At 43.2% G+C, this 18,522-nt stretch overlaps 1 protein-coding gene across 1 annotated transcript in view; it reads left to right on the top strand.

Moving 5' to 3' along the window:
• The window catches only part of MAP3K20 (mitogen-activated protein kinase kinase kinase 20), a 95,457-nt gene continuing 76,935 nt past the window's right edge, over window positions 1-18,522 (top strand). Inside the window, 2 exon segments of the mRNA XM_030016877.2 lie at window positions 1-180; window positions 6,770-6,959. Coding sequence (XP_029872737.1) covers window positions 6,801-6,959 — 159 coding nt within the window. The 5' untranslated portion in view covers window positions 1-180; window positions 6,770-6,800.

Below are 18,522 nucleotides of genomic sequence, written 5' to 3'. Positions count from 1 at the left end.
CGCGGGGTGGCGCCGCTGCGAGGCGGCGCGGGGGCGGCGGCGGCGGCTCCGGCTCCCCGGCACCAACCGGAAGCGCGGGGGACGGAGCGGGAGACGCGGTCGCGCCGGTTCCAGCCTCCCTCGGCGGTTCCGGGGATCGGCGCCGCTCCGGTCCCGCCATCCCGGAGTCCCTCGGGGAAGGTGAGGAGGGCGAGGCGACCCCGCCACGGCCGGGCGCGGGGGGGGGGGGGGGGGTGGTGGTGGTGTGCGTGCAGCGCTGGGGTCGGCGGAGCGGTCGGCGCGTGTTTCGCTGGGCGGAGGGCGGGCGGCCGGCGGGGCGCAGCGCGACGCGGCCGGAGAGCGGGGCCGGGCCGGGCCGCGGGTGTCCCCGCCGGCTTTGATGTTTCCCACCCGCTGAAGGAACTTTGAAAGTCCTCGGGGGGGAGGCGCCGGGCCGTCCCGGCGCACGGCTTGACCTTGCGTCGCCCCGGGGCAGCAGCCGCCGGCCGGTCCCGCGGCGCCGGCCAACTTCCCCGGGAGGCAGCGGCGCCCACGCGCGGCCGCGGCGTGGGGCGGGGGGTCCCGCGGAGGCCGCTGGGGGCCGGGAGAGGGGCCGTGCCTCGCCGGGCAGGGCGCGGTGGTGTCCGCCGAGGGGCACCCGGGGGCGCGGGGGGCGGCGGCCGCGCGGGGTGGGCCCACGCGGGAAGGGGGCTGCCAGCTGTTGTCTTCCGGGGGGGGGGTTGGCCGCGGGACGTGGACAGCCGGCGCCTGGCCCGGGGCTGCTACCGCCGCCCGCCCCTGCACTCTTCAGAGGGTGTTTCGAACACGTTCACTTTGGGTGCACCTGCTGCGTTTTTCTCTTGTTTTGGGCATAAAATCCCTCAGGTTGGGCTTTGAGGTGTGACTTTCCTTCCCCTCTGTCTTTGTCCTTTCCCCGCCTCATTTTTAAAGTAAACTGGCATTCTTTTTTTTTTTTTTTTTTGCTATGTTTGCTCAAGTTAGTTCCTTTCTACTGGTATGCCTTTTTTTTTTTTTTTTTTTTAGCACGTGTGTGTGTGAGCCATCCATTACCCCTCTATCCCGCGTGCTTTGCTGTGAGTTTTAGCGACAGAGCCATCGGGAAAGCCATGGATCATTGCTTTTTCTAAACTCCAGAAGCAGAAATAATTTGAAAGCAATGGATTAACTGGGTCACTGCCTGAAAACATCGTAGCTTTCTGCTGGAGGCACGCAGTTAGATGTTTTCAGGACTTTGCCCTGAAATTGTAAGTCCTCAGAAGCCTGCTTGTTTTCTCTATCAATAATGTGCTTTGCATACCGGTGGCATTGTGTGAATAATGGTAACCCTGAGGAGAAGGCAGAAACCCTGACAAAACCACGGCCCGGATCCTGCAGTCGTGCCTGTGCAAGGACCGAGTGACTACCTGGGCCAGGGTGCAGGTTTAGCTGCCTTGTCGTTCTTGTGTGTTGCTGTCGCCTGTGTAGTCCTGGCAGACATCACTGACGAGGTATAATGTAAGCGAAGTGAGCAGTTTAGGGTTTCTCTGAGATAAAATGTTTTCTATTTAAAGTGAAGGCTTTAAACCCGTCAGTCTCTGCCATTGACACAGCTCGGGTGGAAAATAGTTCTTTTCCTGAAGTACTCAAATTAGGCCAAGTTGAGCTCTTTTGCCGTAGCACTGATGGTTGTATAAATTCAAATAAAATTGGAAATGTTATTAATGGAAGTTATGCAGAATTCTTGGGTTCTGACAAAGAACAGGCTCAAATGTTGTTGCTTCAGTAACTAAGGTAGGCAGAGCCATGCCTCAGGTCTCACCATCTGCAGGGCTGCTGCTCAGTCTGATTAAGAAAGTTTAGGAATTGTAGGGGTTGTTGACTTTATTTTAACTTATTGGGAGATTAGAAGATTAGGGTATATTTAATTTGGAGTTGTGCTTGGAGTTTGTTTGCATCTTATCCATCAGAAGTTCATGATACGATTAAAGGATCTTTTACTTATAAAAACTTCTTTCTGCTGTATCTCTTGTAGCTCGATATCACTGTAACTCCTTTTCTGTTTAGACAAGGCAGTGGTTAACCATGTTTTGGTGTTTGAGGTTTTTTTTGTTGGGCCTTTTTTTTTTTTTTTTTAGGCTAAATAAATATTCTGCTGCAAAACCCCAGGTTGATATGCTCAGGGACTGTAGGCCATGTTAGATACAAAGGATGATTTGGGTCTAAAAATGGATGGTCAAAGATCCTGAAAGCAAATGGGCTGTTTTGCCAAATAAGGAAACTTGGCACATTCTGCTGTGTATTTTAAGATAGCACAAGTGTAGTGTGCTACTACTTTATTGGCAATATGTTGGCAGCATGCCTTCCTGAAAGAAGCACTGAATCCTGCTTCGTGGAACCACACAGTGAAGTGAGGGCAGCGAGTTGTGTGGTTGTTCCCTTTAATAAATTACAAAGTGTTTTCCTGGAGTAATTGAATATTTAAGCAGCGTCAGGTGCACGTGCAAGATGAGGGATGCAATTTTCAGCTCTGCAGCCACGCACTAAGCAAAATATGAGTTGCAGTTACTGTGCAATTTGTGCTAAATTCTTTCCTGCCTCCTGTCTCAGAGTTCTAAGTCCCTCAGTAGAAGCTCTCTATACTCCGGGAGCAGTAGCCGAATGACAAATAGTAGGGTCTTCTGACTTGTACATGGAATAAAGCAGAGAGTTGGGCATGGCAGCACTTCCCCTACGGCACAGGCTGGTTTTGGGAAGCTGGTAGGTACAAGTGAATGTGTCGGGTTCTTCCAGTGTTGCTGTGCTAGGATGCAGGGCAGGGCACCCTGCAGCGGGGTTGGTTTGCAACCCATCTGCCTGGGTGCGTGGGGGTTCCCTCACCTTGGGGGGGGTCTGGGGGAGCAGCAAGTGTGGGACCTCAGCAGGGTCCTGGGAAGGGACCACCACACAGGTTACTCCCTAAAGTGCTGTAATCGCAACAAGCCAGTGATAGCGGATGGTTTCCTACACCATGCACTTACTACTGTACCAAACTGAGCTTGTTGTGGCTTAATAACTTGCTATAAAGTGACTCTGTGTAACGGAGTCCTGACGTGTTAAATACTGACATGTTAAATACTGCCAAACACAGCTCAGAACTGTTTCTTTTTGGTGTGAAATGAACAGCTTCTAACAGCATGCTTGAATAAGTTACAATGAGGAAAAATAGGACACGGAAGATAGAGATGATGTTGCAAGATTACAAGCTCATGTTAACCATTATAAATAAAACAGAAAAATGAGAAGGTTCTTTTTTCCCCCCAAAAGATCCCATAGGAATAATTGAAATAACCAGCAATTGAATTACTTCTTGAAATACCTGTCATTTGCTGTTTCTGAACTGTTATGTTTTCATTCCATCAACAGCCAGCAACAAAGTGAGGCGATGTAGTGTTCCCCACTGCTACACAACAGTAGTGGTTAAACGCTTGAAAGTGTGTTAGTGGGGAAGGGCGATGCTGATGCCAAACCTTAGTTATGCTGTGTGCAGGCATGCAGGGGAATGGCTGTAATGTCCCCGGCCCCAAGCCTGGAGACCCTGTTGCAGGGGACTGCTCTCCTGACTGTGGAAGTGTAAGGTGTGAGGAAGCGCTGTTGTTGGAATGATGCACTCGTGTCAGATGCAAGTGTAAGACTATGGAGTGGAATGAAATACCTGATTTTTTTTTTTTTTTCTTAACCAATGGTATAAACTGAGATTGTTAAGTATCTTTTAAAACAGGATGACAAGTTAATAACTGTGTGTGGATTTGTCACATGCAGTTACTCTAAACAGTTGTTTTCTCAAACATAACAAAGAGATTGATCTGTTTAATTGAGGATTAACTACCATGCATCCGAAAACATGGAGTAATATTTAAACAGGTCTGTTCTTTCATCTAGAAGGAGAAAACTGTATACCTAACTTAGGATGTCATTAATTACAGATCTCTAAATAAAGAGCATCCCATGTAAATCTCATCTACTTTCTCTGGAAAAAAGCATCCGGAAGAGCCTGATACAAACCAATGAATCATTCTTTAAATTATATTACTTTATTGTATGCTGGTACCTATAGCGTCTGCAGCTGATTGACTGCTGTAGATAAATCTGAAATTGGGAAGGTGTTGAAAGAATGAATGGTAGCTTCTGCAAATGCTTGTGTGCAGGGCACTGTGTTGCAATTGCATAAATGTTTAGGTAAACTTTTAAGCAGCAAGGAGAACTCATCAGAAAAGTACGCACTTGTATTTATCAAGTGTCTGGTGTGCATGTTGTACCATCCTGAGGTCTGTTTTCTGTGAGATCTTGGAACAAGATCTTGTTCTATGTCAGAGTAACTTTCAGAAGTCAAATCGTTTACTTGTTTATACGGATGATTTGGTTCTTCTGGGTGAACAATAATTTCAAATAATTTGACAGCTCTTCAGAACTATTGAATTCAGATAGTGAAGGCCAGAAATATTTGTTTCCTGTGATGTATTTTTCTTTTTGCTTGGTTTTCTATTCCTTCTGCCATCCCAAATGCAACCATCTGTTATCAGCTGTTTACACTTTCCTGTTAAATTAATGGTCCAGTCGGTGCATATGCTTTTGCCTATGAGTAACATTACTCTTCTGAATAATTCTGTTGTCAGTAAGGAGATTATTCACTGGAGCATAATTATCCACGTGCATAAACATGTGCAGGACTGTGGCCTTAAATTGTGAGGTCTCTGGGTTGGGAAGCTGACCTGTTTTATTTGTCTATAAGGTGTCACATATGCTTGAGACACCGTGTACACAGCGTTAACTTGGAGCAACTGCTGGAGTAAACGAGGCAAATGAGCTTTTGTTTCTGAAGACCTGCTAATTAAGCAGCGCTGGCAGAGAGCAAAAAGTTAAAACTGGCTTTGCTACCTTCCTGATTTGCAGGAGTGACCAATTTCCTTTCCCTTGAGCTTTCTCTAAAAAACATGTGTGAAGGTTGGTGCAAAAGATGACTCTGGGATGACAGGAAATCTAACGACAACAGCAACAAGTATAAAACGAGAACAAAAGGTCAGCAGAAGAGTTCAGGCACTTGTATCAGGGAAGGAGCTGGCAGGGTAATGGAAGAATGGACTTTATTTCACGTCCCATGGGTAACCCCTGCTCTGACTCTGGGGAGGGAGCATTCGCGTTCCTCACCGAGAGCTTTGCAGGTTGGCTGTCAGCGAAAGGTGTGCTTGAAGCCTGCTCCCTCCTAAACGTGATGCCTTCTAGTAAAGTTGTCATGGTCTGGTCAGCGCTTGCCTTTACCCTTATGGGTGGTGAAGAGACGTAAAACAAAGCAGGCAGTTTCAGAAAAGGGTCTATGTTATCTTATGCAGTATGTAGAAAAGCATTGCTGTCTTCCTCTCTCATTTGCAGAACAGCTGCAACCAAATAGTGCCAGAAATTTCTGGTCAAATGATATCTCAAAATTTTAATCAGTTTAGCTGCACAATCAGGAGAGCCGAAGGGGGTGGAAATTCTGTCTTTGTGTTTGTTATGGAAGGGACTGGGATGAAGAGGTTTTGGCAGTTGGCAGTGCTAGGTGTGTTACAGGTGCATTTCCCGGCCCCAGACAACACATAATGTGTGGATTCCATCTCAAAAAGCCCTATGGATTGCAGACTCTCAGAAGATACAGTATGTTTTGGTACTATAGTTAGACTAGTATAATTGGAGGTGTAATTTTCACCCGTAACCCAAAGTCTCTGTGTCTTTTTTTGGCTTGTTTTATTCAAACCCATCTCTTTCATTTTCTGCTGATAACTTTACTTTCATTAATTGGAAGTATAGTAACTTTTGGTGGTAATTAAAACTACTTTGTCTAAACTGGTGCATCTGAAATGATCCCGCAGCAGGCTTGCGCATGGTTCTGGAGGATGCCGTGTCCTGCAGTCCCACTAAGGACCTGAGACTTCTTGATCTTACAGCATTAAAAAAAGAAACCTAAAATTAGTCATTGTTCAATCGTTTAGGTGATAACATTTCTTGAAATTCGCTACGGGCATAAGCTTTATCGCTGTGAAATCTCCGAGAAGGACGTTCCGTTCCTCTGGCAGCAGACATGGGATCATCTCACGAAACTGCCGACACCGGCCTTGGCACAGGCTGCAGAATTTCACGTATTGTAACCCAGATGAATTACCGCGTAGTTGCGCTTTGTTATAACACGCGAACAGAACTGAGTCACTTGGGAAGAGACGTTTGCTGTGGCCAGGTTTTTCCACGTCCTTGCGCAAAGCACCCCTACCTTGCCCCGAGTGCCGGCAGCACATGTGGTGCGTGCCAAGGTGCCGCTGCCTGCCCTGCCTGCCGGCAGGCTGCCGGCCCAGCTGGGGTGGCGCGCGCGGCCGTCGCGGCGGGAGAGCCGGCGTGCCTGGCGTGCCTGAGCTCCTAGGCAAGCTCGGAGCGGAGAGCGCGCTTCCCGTCCGTTGGCACGCTTCGGTTGCGTTGGGGTAGACGGCGACATGCCTGCCTTTCACGGAGCCACTTCCATGGTGTTTGGGAAACGTCAGTATCGCTCTGAGGAACGTTTTTGGTCATTTCTGTCTCCCAGCTGCTCATAATAGCTCGTGCAAATTATGCAAATATTTGCATGGCCTGTTGGAGCGTCAGTTCCCAGGCTCTTTTCCTCCTGTGCCCCGCGGATTTTACTGTAGCGTGTTTATGGCAACTGGTTCTGGTTTTGGAGTGTCTGAGCATGGGTAAGAAAGTCCATAAATCTGCAGAGCATATGTGTTAATGAAAGCTTTTCTCTTCACAGGTTTTGCTGTGGTATATTTTGTCATTATGAGATGTCGTCTACCCGTGCTTCATTTGTGCAAATTAGATTTGATGACTTGCAGTTTTTTGAGAACTGCGGTGGAGGGAGTTTCGGGAGTGTCTACCGAGCCCGATGGATTTCTCAGGACAAGGAGGTGGCTGTAAAGAAGCTGCTCAAAATAGAAAAAGAGGTAAGAGTTTACTTTTCATTCACTTCTGTCTGCTATGGAAATAAGGACAGAAACTCTTTTCTAGTGTCTTCCATCCTCTAGCTAATTGAAGCAAACTACCTTGGGCTTTTTGTTGGTTTAATTACAAAACCCTGTAACTAGATGATGCTATAATAAAGACATACCGAGGGGGCCCCAGCCAAGGGTGTCCCTGATTTAAAGCATTATTGTTTTACTGTTTACTGTCCTCCCTGACTTTTCTTGTTTAGCAGCTCCTCTCTATCCTGCCCCTGACGAGGAGGAGAGCTAGCTGCATCTGTGGACCTAGTAATTTCCCTTTGATACCGCTGGGCATGTTGCTAGATAGGAAGAGGTAGCGTTCACTGTCTTTGTCTGCTTCTGTTTTCTCCTCTACATCTGGTCTCTTAAGTGCTGTGGTTCATGTCTGTATGTTCGCTATAGGCTTAGCGTGTGTTGCTTGGCATTGTCTCTCCCCTGCCTGCTGCAGGTTTTGATGTGGGGCTCCACTAGCTCTGAGTTAGACCAAGCTGAAGTGTGGCTATGACTCATCTTGCAGCAAGGTTTAAGCCTAACCATTCTACCAGTCACCTTCCCTTGCTACGTCCTGCACACCTGGAATGGCAGACAGGTCCTTGCCAATCCTGTGGGAAAAGGCAGAATTAACTGCACCTTTACCGTTTAAGGTTGGTTTGAGATTTTTTTTTTTAAAAAAGATTTTTAGGTTTACCTAAAAATCCTCTTGACCCTCAGCTTTGTACAGTCCCAGCAGAGAAACAGTGTCTGTGGTTGTCACAGCGCTCCAGTCTGCCTGCTGGTCACTACCGCTGATGCAGCAGTCAGGACACACCAGTGTGATGGACAGCACAGTTACTGGACTGCTGTTCCAGCATGACTACATCTAACTGGTATACCATATCCTCAGAGTATTTTAGGAAGACATAAGCTGGAGAACAGCAGAGCAGCACTAGGGATAATACGCTTATTACACCAAAGTTCATCCACTGCTACAGCAACTGAGTTAGTGTGATTAAGTCATGCTTAGTGATGTGATAAGCATTTTTGATGATGATTAAGCAATTTGCTGTCTAAAATAATGTGGAACGATCTCATGACTTTTCCAGGATGGTGGGAAATGTACACCTTCTGTCGAATGTCACTTCGTACTGTTCTCTTTATTTCTACTATTTGTTAATATCAAAAGATATACAAAGGCAAGTGAAATAGGTGCTATGCAGTATCAGTAATACACTCCTTAAAAATCAACTGGCTGGCAGATCTCAGTAGTGGTCAGTGAAGTATCTTTATTGAATAGGTGTGTTTCTGGTGGGATTACACAGGAGCCTGTGCTAGACCTGTTGCTAGGTACTTCAAGCATTTTTGAAAGGAAATTTAAAAACAATGTTACGATATCTTGTGATGGCATAAACCTTAGTAGAATGGGAAATGATAGAGAAAGTAGGACAATCATATGTATTGCTTGACACAGATGGACCATGCAACAAAAATATTTTTTTTAAAACAGCCAAATACAATGTTCAGCTTATAGTAACGAGGAACACAGTTTGTACACTAGGAAGAGGAAACCGTATGCTGGAAAGAATTTAGTATAATTTAAGGGTTTATTTAGGGATTAATGAAGACCTGCAACTAATTAAGAGCTCATATCGTGGTGCTGTTAGGCAAATTAGGTTAATGCCCTTGCATATCCAAATGAGGATCAAGTCATTTGTAAGAACCAGGGGTGCTTTATCTTGGTATGTGGTGCTGGGGAAATGGGTGTTAGGCAGTAGGTACAGACCTGGTTCTGTTGTGTTTAAAAGAATGTAAGCAAACTGGAGGGGCAGCCCAAGGGGCACTGCAAAACGCACTCAAAGAGTAAAAAGTAGGGAGGCTGTGGGGGCGTATGTGTCAGAAGGGGGTGATGGACATCATCCATCAGGATGAGTTGACAGAAGGGGAGTGAGTGCCTTCCAGCACAAAATTGTTTATTTTCCTTCAGACTCGTCATCATTTGCAGCTTAAACTACCATGATGTGTTATAGTTGGGGAGCAGCTTGGTGTGGCCACCTTCTCTCGAAAGTTTTCTGGGGAGGCAGCAGAGAGGCAAGTGGTGATGCCTTAAATAAGTCTAGCAAGTTTTGCCATAACTTGTCTTTCAAAAACCTTAGTGAATTAAAAAATAAGAACTTGTTTACGAAAATTGCATTTTCATGTGGAGAAAATGCTGCGCTCATTTAATCTAGTGCAGAAAGTTATTACAAGAACTAATGGTTGGGATCTGAAGCCAGACAAATTAGAATGGGAAATAAAGCACAAATTATAAGGAGTGAGGATGAGTAACACTTGGAGCAGACTACAAACGGAAGGAGTGAAGATGGAGAATCCTCTCCATCTCCTCATGTTTTCATACTGAGATGTCTTTTTGGACAGTTGTTTTTGTCGAGTTGTTGAGCTCAAGACAAGAGCAGTATAGTGGCCTGTGATGTACTGGAGACCAACCTTGGTGGCCTAAAGGTCTCTTCTTACCCTAGTGGCTGTCAGTCTGTTTACATATGTAGTATGTTTATCTGTAGTGATGACAATAATGAATGCCTGTGACTGAACTGTACTGAAAGTCATGGTGGTCAATGGCTTTTCTGATAGCAATAGAAAAACTTACCATAACTATCTGCATTTAGTAGATATTTGGATGCTTTGCATTTAGTCCAGAAAACTGATTATTACTCTTTCTGGTTTATTTTAAAGGAAGTGTCCTTTTAACTCCATGACTGATTATCTTGTATTTCTGTTAACTGCTGCCAATAATCCATAACAATTGATTAAAGGGAAAACAGAGCAGATTTGGGAAAAGCTTGTTCAGAGGAATTTTGTGCTAGCACAAGCCAAGTCAACAGAGCTGTGGTATCATTCTGCAAATATGTTATATCTGTTTCATTTTATTAAACAAGCCAATCAAAACCAGCAAAGATCTTGAAGGCTTTATATTAGCTAAGTGGCTAACAAGTTATAACATGTGAAACAAAGCAATTTTTGTTCCAGTATATAGCAGCATATCATACTAAAATATGTGCTCAGAAAAACTTACAAATACTTGGAAGGGTGTTGTTCAGACAGATTTCTTCAAAACTTTAAAATTTGAGAAATGGGAAGACCTCCGCAAGGCATTAAGTTTTTATAGACGGGCAGTAAAATGTGACTGTACAGGAAGATGTGTGTTTTTGTGAATAAAATACAGATAAATAGGTATGCTGAGAAAAATAATATGCTGCAAGGCCTTGATTAGAGTATCAGATCTGAAACTCTGGACAAGACTTCTGCTGATTAGGTAAACCATGGGAGTGTGTCTTGAGTGATTAAATAACATCAAAACCAAAATTAAATTGCCTTTTATACTACCTAGTCCAAGCACTTTAGCAGTTTTGCCTTTTAAGCAAGGAACAGGAGTTCCTTGTGTATTGTTTTATGGAAAATCAAACTATCGGTGTGATGTTTATGATGCATGTGGGGGGAGTAGAAATGCCTTCTGTGGTAGGATGTGCACTTGCTCCTTTTGCCCTAAGTGGTAATTATGTGCACTCATTGAAGAAAATCGCACACCTACTACTTGGGAAGTTATTTGATATTTTTGTGAACGATTTATATGAATTATTGGATAAGCCCATAATTTGGCTCCCACTGAAATGGATGGGAGACATTGGGCCCAAAGGCCTTATTCTGCAAATGGCTAGCAGTTCTTTTGTCTCCATTATCTTGAGCAGATAACTGCTGGAGTGAAATGTTACAAATGTTGTTTTATGCCTTGCCACCTTAGCTTTTCACTGAATAGCACTTGCCTCCAATTGTCTGTACATCTCTGAAGTTCACCTGTTATTAGTCACTGGTTTTGAAGGCTGTGCTTTTGGTGGCGGTTTTTTGGCAGCTGGCATCTGATCTGGAGTGTCATTCTTCACTGGGAGATTTATTACTACTGGAATTTTACCTGAAATCTGAATTTCATTTTAATGTCACTGCTCTTTGGAAGTACTCCATGATCCATGAACTGTCTCTGTGCTATTGATGGACAGCAGCATTGCATCTGATTTGCTTGCTTCAGCTGTTACAACCACACTACTTAGGTACAAGATTGTTTGCTTCAATGCAGTACAGCTGTTCCTGGATTCCTTCAAAATGCTGGCAGTGGTCTGTGAAAACTGCAGGAGTGGTGAAAAAAAACCCAGTAAAATGTAACTGTAATGTTACTGGGAAAAACTTCTGGTGAACTGACAGAACTAACTTGTGGATAAAAGATGTGAAATTGAGTAGGATTAACTGCATGTTTTGTTCAGTCATGTCTGTGCAGTACATTTGAGTTTTATAAGACTTGAAAATAAAAACATGTTTTTACTAGTTTTGATGCTCTATTGCTGGAATTCTGACTACTGTGGAAATTAATTTTATATTGTCAGATTTTCTTGTATGTAATACATGTGCAGTAAGCTTTAGGAGATCTTTTAGTGCTTCATAAAACTTTTCATATGGAGTATCATGCAGTTTGTTCACTTTTTTGATTTTATGGTCCACTTCTGGAAGGGACTGTCCAGAAAACATGGATTGGGCCTGTACCTTCTGAAGGGGATGAGTTAAGTATAACCACATGCATGTCACTGGACTTACCTCACTCATGTTTGTAGTCCTAAAAGAGAGCATGTGGTAATTTTAAAGTGGGTCATGAGAGTAAGGACTGGGAATTACTTTTCAAGAGCAACAAGAGAAAAACAACAGAGTAAAATAGAGCAAACCAAACCAAACCAAACTGAAATTGATACTTAGCCCTGACAGGACTAAAAATAGTAGGTGTTCTTGTTGCTTGCAGTTTACTGCTGGTATAGGTGCTTGGGTGCCAGCCTTGAATGACTCTCCACACTGGGACCTGGCTGTAATGAAGGGCAATTTTGATGCTTTTTTATTATTTTATTAGCTCTTTCTAGGAGTTCCTACTCCCTTACTCCTCTCATGTCTGAGTCAGCAAGTATTGAGAGTGATTCAAGGTAACATCTGCCAAGATATGTCTGGATTTACCTGGTTCCAACTCGGAGCGGGGGGATGACAAACCTGGTGTTTCCAACCCATGGTCCTTTGGTGCAGGTGCTATTGCTAATGAATGGTGAGAGAGGGCTTAGAGTCTGTGCTATATAAAGGTACGTAAGGTGTAGGAGTCAAATAAATGAACTTTCCAGAGACATCTGCACCTATATTGGAAAATTACAGAGTTCACAAAAAAAAAAGGTTGTATATCCCTAGAGTAAGTGATCTCATGAGAACCCTTCCACCCCCATATTCATTTAAAGAAATACTGCTGTATCTTGTTGTCCTGGTTTCAGCTGGGATAGAGTTAATTGTCTTCCTAGTAGCTGGTACAGTGCTATGTTTTGAGTTCAGTATGCGAAGAATGTTGATAACACTGATGTTTTCAGCTGTTGCTAAGTAATGTTTAGACTAAATCAAGGATTTTTCAGCTTCTCATGCCCAGCCAGCGAGAAAGCTGAAGGGGCACAAGAAGCTGGCACAGGACACAGCCAGGGCAGCTGACCCAAACTGGCCAACGGGGTATTCCATACCATGGGACGTCATGTCTAGTTTAGGAACTGGGGGGAGTCGGGCGGGGGATGGCTGCTCAGGGACTAACTGGGTGTCGATCGGTGGGTGGTGAGCAATTGCACTGTGCATTATTTGTACATTCCAATCCTTTCATTATTGCTGTTGTCATTTTATTAGTGTTACCATTATCATTATTAGTTTCTTCTGTTCTGTTAAACCGTTCTTATCTCAACCCACGAGTTTTACTTCTTTTCCCGATTTTCTCCCCCATCCCACTGGGTGGGGGGGGAGTGAGTGAGCAGCTGCGTGGTGCTTAGTTGCTGGCCGGGGTTAAACCATGACACTTGTTAACAGCTAAAAGGAAATAAAACTGTATTTATTATACCAGAGGGGTGTCTTAAAATGTCTTTGTTTCTTTTTACAGAGTGGTTATTTTGCAGGGTTTTCTATTTTGTTTTTTACGTTCTGGTACAGGAAATGGCTTAGAGCACTCCTCTTGGTGCTGACTAGGGTATTCCCAAAAGGTATCCAGAGGATACTCGTACCCTTTCTAGATGGTGGAAGTTGTCAAAATGGGTTCAGATGCCCCAGCTGTTGCATATTCTGTATCTTACAGAATAAATAATTTTGGATAGGACAGACTTCTGCAATAAATCTCTGCTTTTGAGTTTGCCTTACTCTTGGCTTTCATTCAAGGGCTATTTTCTGGAGGACTTTATTTTATAAATGAATGTCATGTTTTCAGGTGTCATAGTCTCACCGCATTAGATTTTCTTAGTGGGTGCTTTGGATAAGACTGTATCGTAAGTGTCGAGTGGCATATGTGTTGCAACCAAAATGACATCAAAACCCCACTGGTATTTGGGAGATAGCTGTATAATGAAAGATGATGTAGCATTGCCAGAATACAGTAATTCTTGGGAAGAATAGGCTTTAGTTTAATTTTGTCTATTTTAAGAAGAAACTTCATTACCCTGTGACTCTGCTCCGCAAAACAATCTCAGAAATGTAGCAGTCCAGGCACAGAAATGTATCTGTCTGTATTTTGCTACATTTTATTGTAATGGATTTTTTTACTTATGTATTTAAACATTTTTATACCAAGTTTTTCATTAGATGAGTAACGTCTTTCAGAGTTGCTTCATGTAAATAATAAGTATTTGTAGTATGAGTTGTGTGGCTTACTGAGGTTTTTTGACCAGCTTAATTTGAGATTCTTACTTACACAGGCTTGTGTATACATGTTATTTTAAATCAAGCCAATTTTGGCTTAATTTGATTTAGACATCAGCTTCAGTGGAACTGGCATGTCAGGGCCCAGACTGGCAATCTGTGTCTTCAAAAGTTATTTTGGGTCAATTGAGACATAGTGACTGTCAGTGTTGTCATCTTAGCTTGCAATAAATGAAAAGCAATTTCACAGTGCTGGGAATCTTGCTGTATCTGTATTTAAGAAGTTAACCTATCCTTTTTTTTAATCAGCTAAACCACCAGATTTTGTACTGAAATTGTAAAGGGTTAAGTACACGTGTCCTCCTATTGACTGGTCGGCAGTTTTGAACAGTTACTACATAAACAAACTTGATAAACGGGTAAATTAATAAGCTAAGATGCACCAGATTTGACTGATGCTTCCTTTCACTTGACTTTTGAATCGCCCTAAACTTTGTCAGTGTGAAGCAAAATTACCTTGCGTGTGCTGCTGGTCAAGAATACGTGTGCAGTTGCCGTAGCTTGGTTGAGACACAGGAACTTACTGTGCGCCTGATCCCTGGGTTAGGAATATCTCTGTGAGGTTGGACCCTTTTACCTCAATTATCTTTAATTTTGTTTTTTCAGAAGGTGCAACATCTGCAGGTGAACAAGTTTTTATGCCAGTTTCCTACAAATTATGAATGAATGTTGTTTCGAATAGGGAGAAAATCTGTCTGATTATTTAGAAAGCACTCTGTTATCCTTTTTGCTATCCACAATATGCAGCCTGTTAGGATATTATTAAATATTCTTTAGTTTCATAATTAGTTTAATTCTATCCTATATTGTCTTCAAAATTATTCTGTCAACCTGCTGCAAATTTTTGTTTGACAGGGGGTTGCTCAAGTTGCCAGTAGATACTTAGCTGCAATTAAGGCTATTTTTCCTAGTTTTTTGGTTTGTTTTTTTTTTCTCCTCTAGACATGTTTATCCCTTTTCTGTTTTCTTTTTGCATGGGCTCAGTTATTATTTATAATTTGGAGGAGAGGTTGTTTTGCTTATTTCTCCATGCCAGCAACCCTTGACATCAAATGGCAGCTCTTTTGTTTCCCCTCCCACGACATTCTCTGACCCCAAGCTTCTGTTGAAGTGATCAACTGCAAAATGGTATTTTTGGATGTTTAAGCTGTCCTGAAGCTTTGCTGTAGAAATCTCATGGATGCGGAAGAGATCCTTTTCTCTCAAGGTGGTGTGCTAGGCTGTTACAGGCTCAAGCAATTGAGGGTTGGTTCAAGTTAGTCTTATCTCTTCTTTTATCTAACTACACAGTTTTCTTAAAACAAGGTTACAGTACAAAATTGCATGGCAGGTGAGATCTAGCGGTAACTTTAGAGTATGGTAAGTGATTGCATGTTTGAGTCTCGAGTACTTTGAGGGACAGCTGACTATTTAAAGGTCTGTGACCTGCATTGAAATCTGTTGGTGTTGCAGTCCCTGGGGACTTTAATTAAATAAGTTACACTCACTGCAGCATACAGAATGACAAATTATTGTTTCTGGTGATACCAAAGTTGCTGTTGAGATGTGTGGAAGTATTGTTTGAATCTAATGCAGTTTCTGGCTTGTTGCATGCCCGTGTGATGGTTCAAATGAAGTCAGGGATCTGTGCTGGAGTTGATGTGATTGGAGTCTGGGACCATTGGTCTCCTGGAGGCTGTTTTTTCACAGATGTATTCAAAGCTGAGTGCAGGGGCCATGATCTTTGGTTGGGGACCCAGAACTACCCACCATGCACATGGTAGCAGTGGAATTTTGAACAACATGTTTTGTCTTCTTAAGAGGGCAGTAAAACGCTCAGTAGGACTAGACATGCTCTCCTTTACTTGCCTTGGTTTTTTGGTTTTGGGTGGTTTTTTTTTTTTTTGTCCTTAATTTTTGACTGGCTGTGTGTGAGTTGTGTAAGGGTCTGGGGCACAAGATTTCATTGAAAACAAAGTTGAAGAAAAAATATACACAAATATATATCCTAACTTTAAGGGAAGTATCAAAATAAATCTTTTTAATTGTAATGCAACTAAGATTATAAAAGTTATTTCACATTTACCTATTGCCACTTATTAAGGTGCTGCTAGAGAAAGTTTCCTTTTTAAGAGGACAATATGAACAGTCACAAGGAAGCATTCAGACCTGTTTATGTTAGCTGGAGGCTGCAGAGGAGCCCAGAGAACAGCTTCAGCCTTAACTCTTTCTCTCATACTCAATTAATTGCACTAACACACTGGGGAGATGAGGCCAATAAGGGCAAATACGGAGCTGCTCTTCTGATCCAGCTGCCTCCAAACTGCCCTGTTTTTCTTTTTAAATGTATTTCATCTGTTACAGTTCAGGTACTGGGGAAGAATCGTATTTGCAAATACATGTTCGTTTATTAGATTAATGTTTCGTGAATCTACATTATGCATAATTTCTATTTAAGAAAGCCAGCTCCACTGGGAAACTGGGCGACTCGAGTAACAGTGACCATTTCTATGCCTCCTTGGTCCCCTCTGCAGCTCAGCTGCCTGATGCCTGGAGAGTGGGGCAGCCTCCTGCACACAGGAGGGGCCCCCGTACAGCTGCACGTCCTCGGCGAAGTAGTGCCTGGCCCCTGGACATCACTGAAAAGGGACACTGCCACATGTCTTCCACTTCTCTTCTGTCTCTGGTTGCTCATTTATTTTACTCCAAAACTTCTAAATTGAGGTTCCTTATGGCTAAATGTTGTAAGCAGGGGAGAGAAAAAATCACGTCATGGTACATGATACACACCTGACCAAATAGCTGTGGGTTTTGTGTATCAGGCACATGAGTTTCCAGTAGCCGCATCAAAAATAAGCACGGTTTGTAAAACCCCTGAGCTGCTGTAGGAGAAGCAAGGAAGCTACTAGTAGACACAGGAAGACAACATGCAGTTGCTTTGTACAAAGTTTATCTTTGAAAGGTGGAAAAACCAAAAGGCAAGCATGCAGGCTGGGGGGATGTCAGCTTTTCAATGAAAGGTGAGGCTCTCTGCAAATTTTTATCTGGCAGAGGCAGAATAGGAGGGGTGAGTAGGTGGTTGTTCTGGAAACTTGTTAAAATAATCTAGTTGCTGCACCCTTGAGTGAGCGAGTGACATTTTCCAGGAAGATATCTTTTCCTCTTCCTTGGAAGAATCGCAGAGGAGATGTAGTGCATGCCTGTGTGCAGTTAGAGGGGGAAAAGCACAGAAATCACTTTTTGTCTAGTCATATAATAACCTTAATTTTTGTAATGTCATCTGCATTTGAGGCAATCCTTTCAAAGATGATCACTTGTAAGTAGTGATCGGTGGTTTTCCTTTTTGGTGAACTCTGTACTTTTAATCTCCTAAACCCAGGAAAAGGCTTTTTCCTTTGACCTCTTTGTGGTGTGTCTGTGTATGCTGAGGTGCTGCGTGTGATGTGAGCATGTAGCAACAGATGGATAAAATTTGGAGCTGTTGAATTGCTCTTCCTTTTGGATGTCGCCTTGGTAGTACCCCCTCTAAGAATTTGCGAGGGCCCTAAAAGCAAATACAAGATCCAGAACCCCACTTGTTAGGACCATGCATTTTGGAGTTCTGCTCTTAAATTTTTCTTTTTTGGTTGTTCATGTATTTGTACCAAAGTCTTTGTTGTAAAGTCATCTTTCCAAGCCAGCGTCCCATCTGTCCTGTGCAGAAGTTGGCAGTAATGTGGTTTCTGGCACTGTGTCCCAAGTGGTTTTGTCTGTTCCCATTGCAAACCGCTTCCCTGTTAACACTACAATTCTGGAAGGAGTCCTGGGACTTTTCACTGACTGGGAATAAAGTTTGATCCTCCTGGGGTAAACAAGCATACTGTTGTTACTTAATAAATTTGAAATCTGCAGTATGAAACCTCCTACCTTTTCATTACTGTGTTTCTGTGCTATACTGTGAGAAGGGAGAGATTCCCTCCCTGTTACAGCTGTTACGGAGACAAACATGGAGTAACAGCACTAAGGGGGTGCCTGGCTCAAGAAATTCAGGGCAAGTGACACTTGAGTCTGTAATGACACTGGCATCGACTGTTAGCTCTAGTGACATGGTCGTTGCCTTGAAACTGTGACCTGTGTTCCCTTTTTGGGAAAAAAAAATAAACCCAAAACAAAACCAACCTGCAGACCCATTTCAAAGACCAGGGCAGCTGCTTTGTTTGTCTTTTAAAATCTCTATTTCTGCCTTTTTGCTTGGTCAGTGTTTAGAACCATTAAAAAAGTAAACGTGACATGGGGACTGAAATCCTGCAGCTAGAGCTCCTTTATAATTACATATTCAGCCACAACCGTACAAAGGAAAATGAGAGTCGCTTTTCCTTCATGTACTGTATTTCAGTTTTCCCTTAGGTTTAAATTGGCATTTTGGACTACGTTCACTGGAGCCACTGAAGAGCTTATCAGAAAAGGAAGGAAACAGAGGGAGGGAAAGAAAGATAGATTTCCAAATGACAACCTTTTGAATAGTCCAAGTTCAATCCCTAAAACAAAAAGTGGAATCTTTTTTTTTTCTAAATAATGTGCTCTACAGTCTCACCTCTCATCTTGAGAAACATGAAAGAGCAAGTAAAAGAGATGACCCAAATCACAGAGTTCCTTTGAAAGAAGAAATTCAGCTGTTTTGAACACTTACAATCAAAGGAAGTGGTTTCCCTAATTACATGAACTATGTGAAAGCTCTCAGAATAGCTCTTCCACCCCAGGATTCCTTGCACTTTAGAAGTTTGCATAAAAGCTC

Source organism: Aquila chrysaetos, chromosome 6, assembly GCF_900496995.4.
Source record: "Aquila chrysaetos chrysaetos chromosome 6, bAquChr1.4, whole genome shotgun sequence".
NCBI classification, from domain to species: domain Eukaryota; kingdom Metazoa; phylum Chordata; class Aves; order Accipitriformes; family Accipitridae; genus Aquila; species Aquila chrysaetos.
This window is presented reverse-complemented; position numbering and strand designations above follow the sequence as displayed.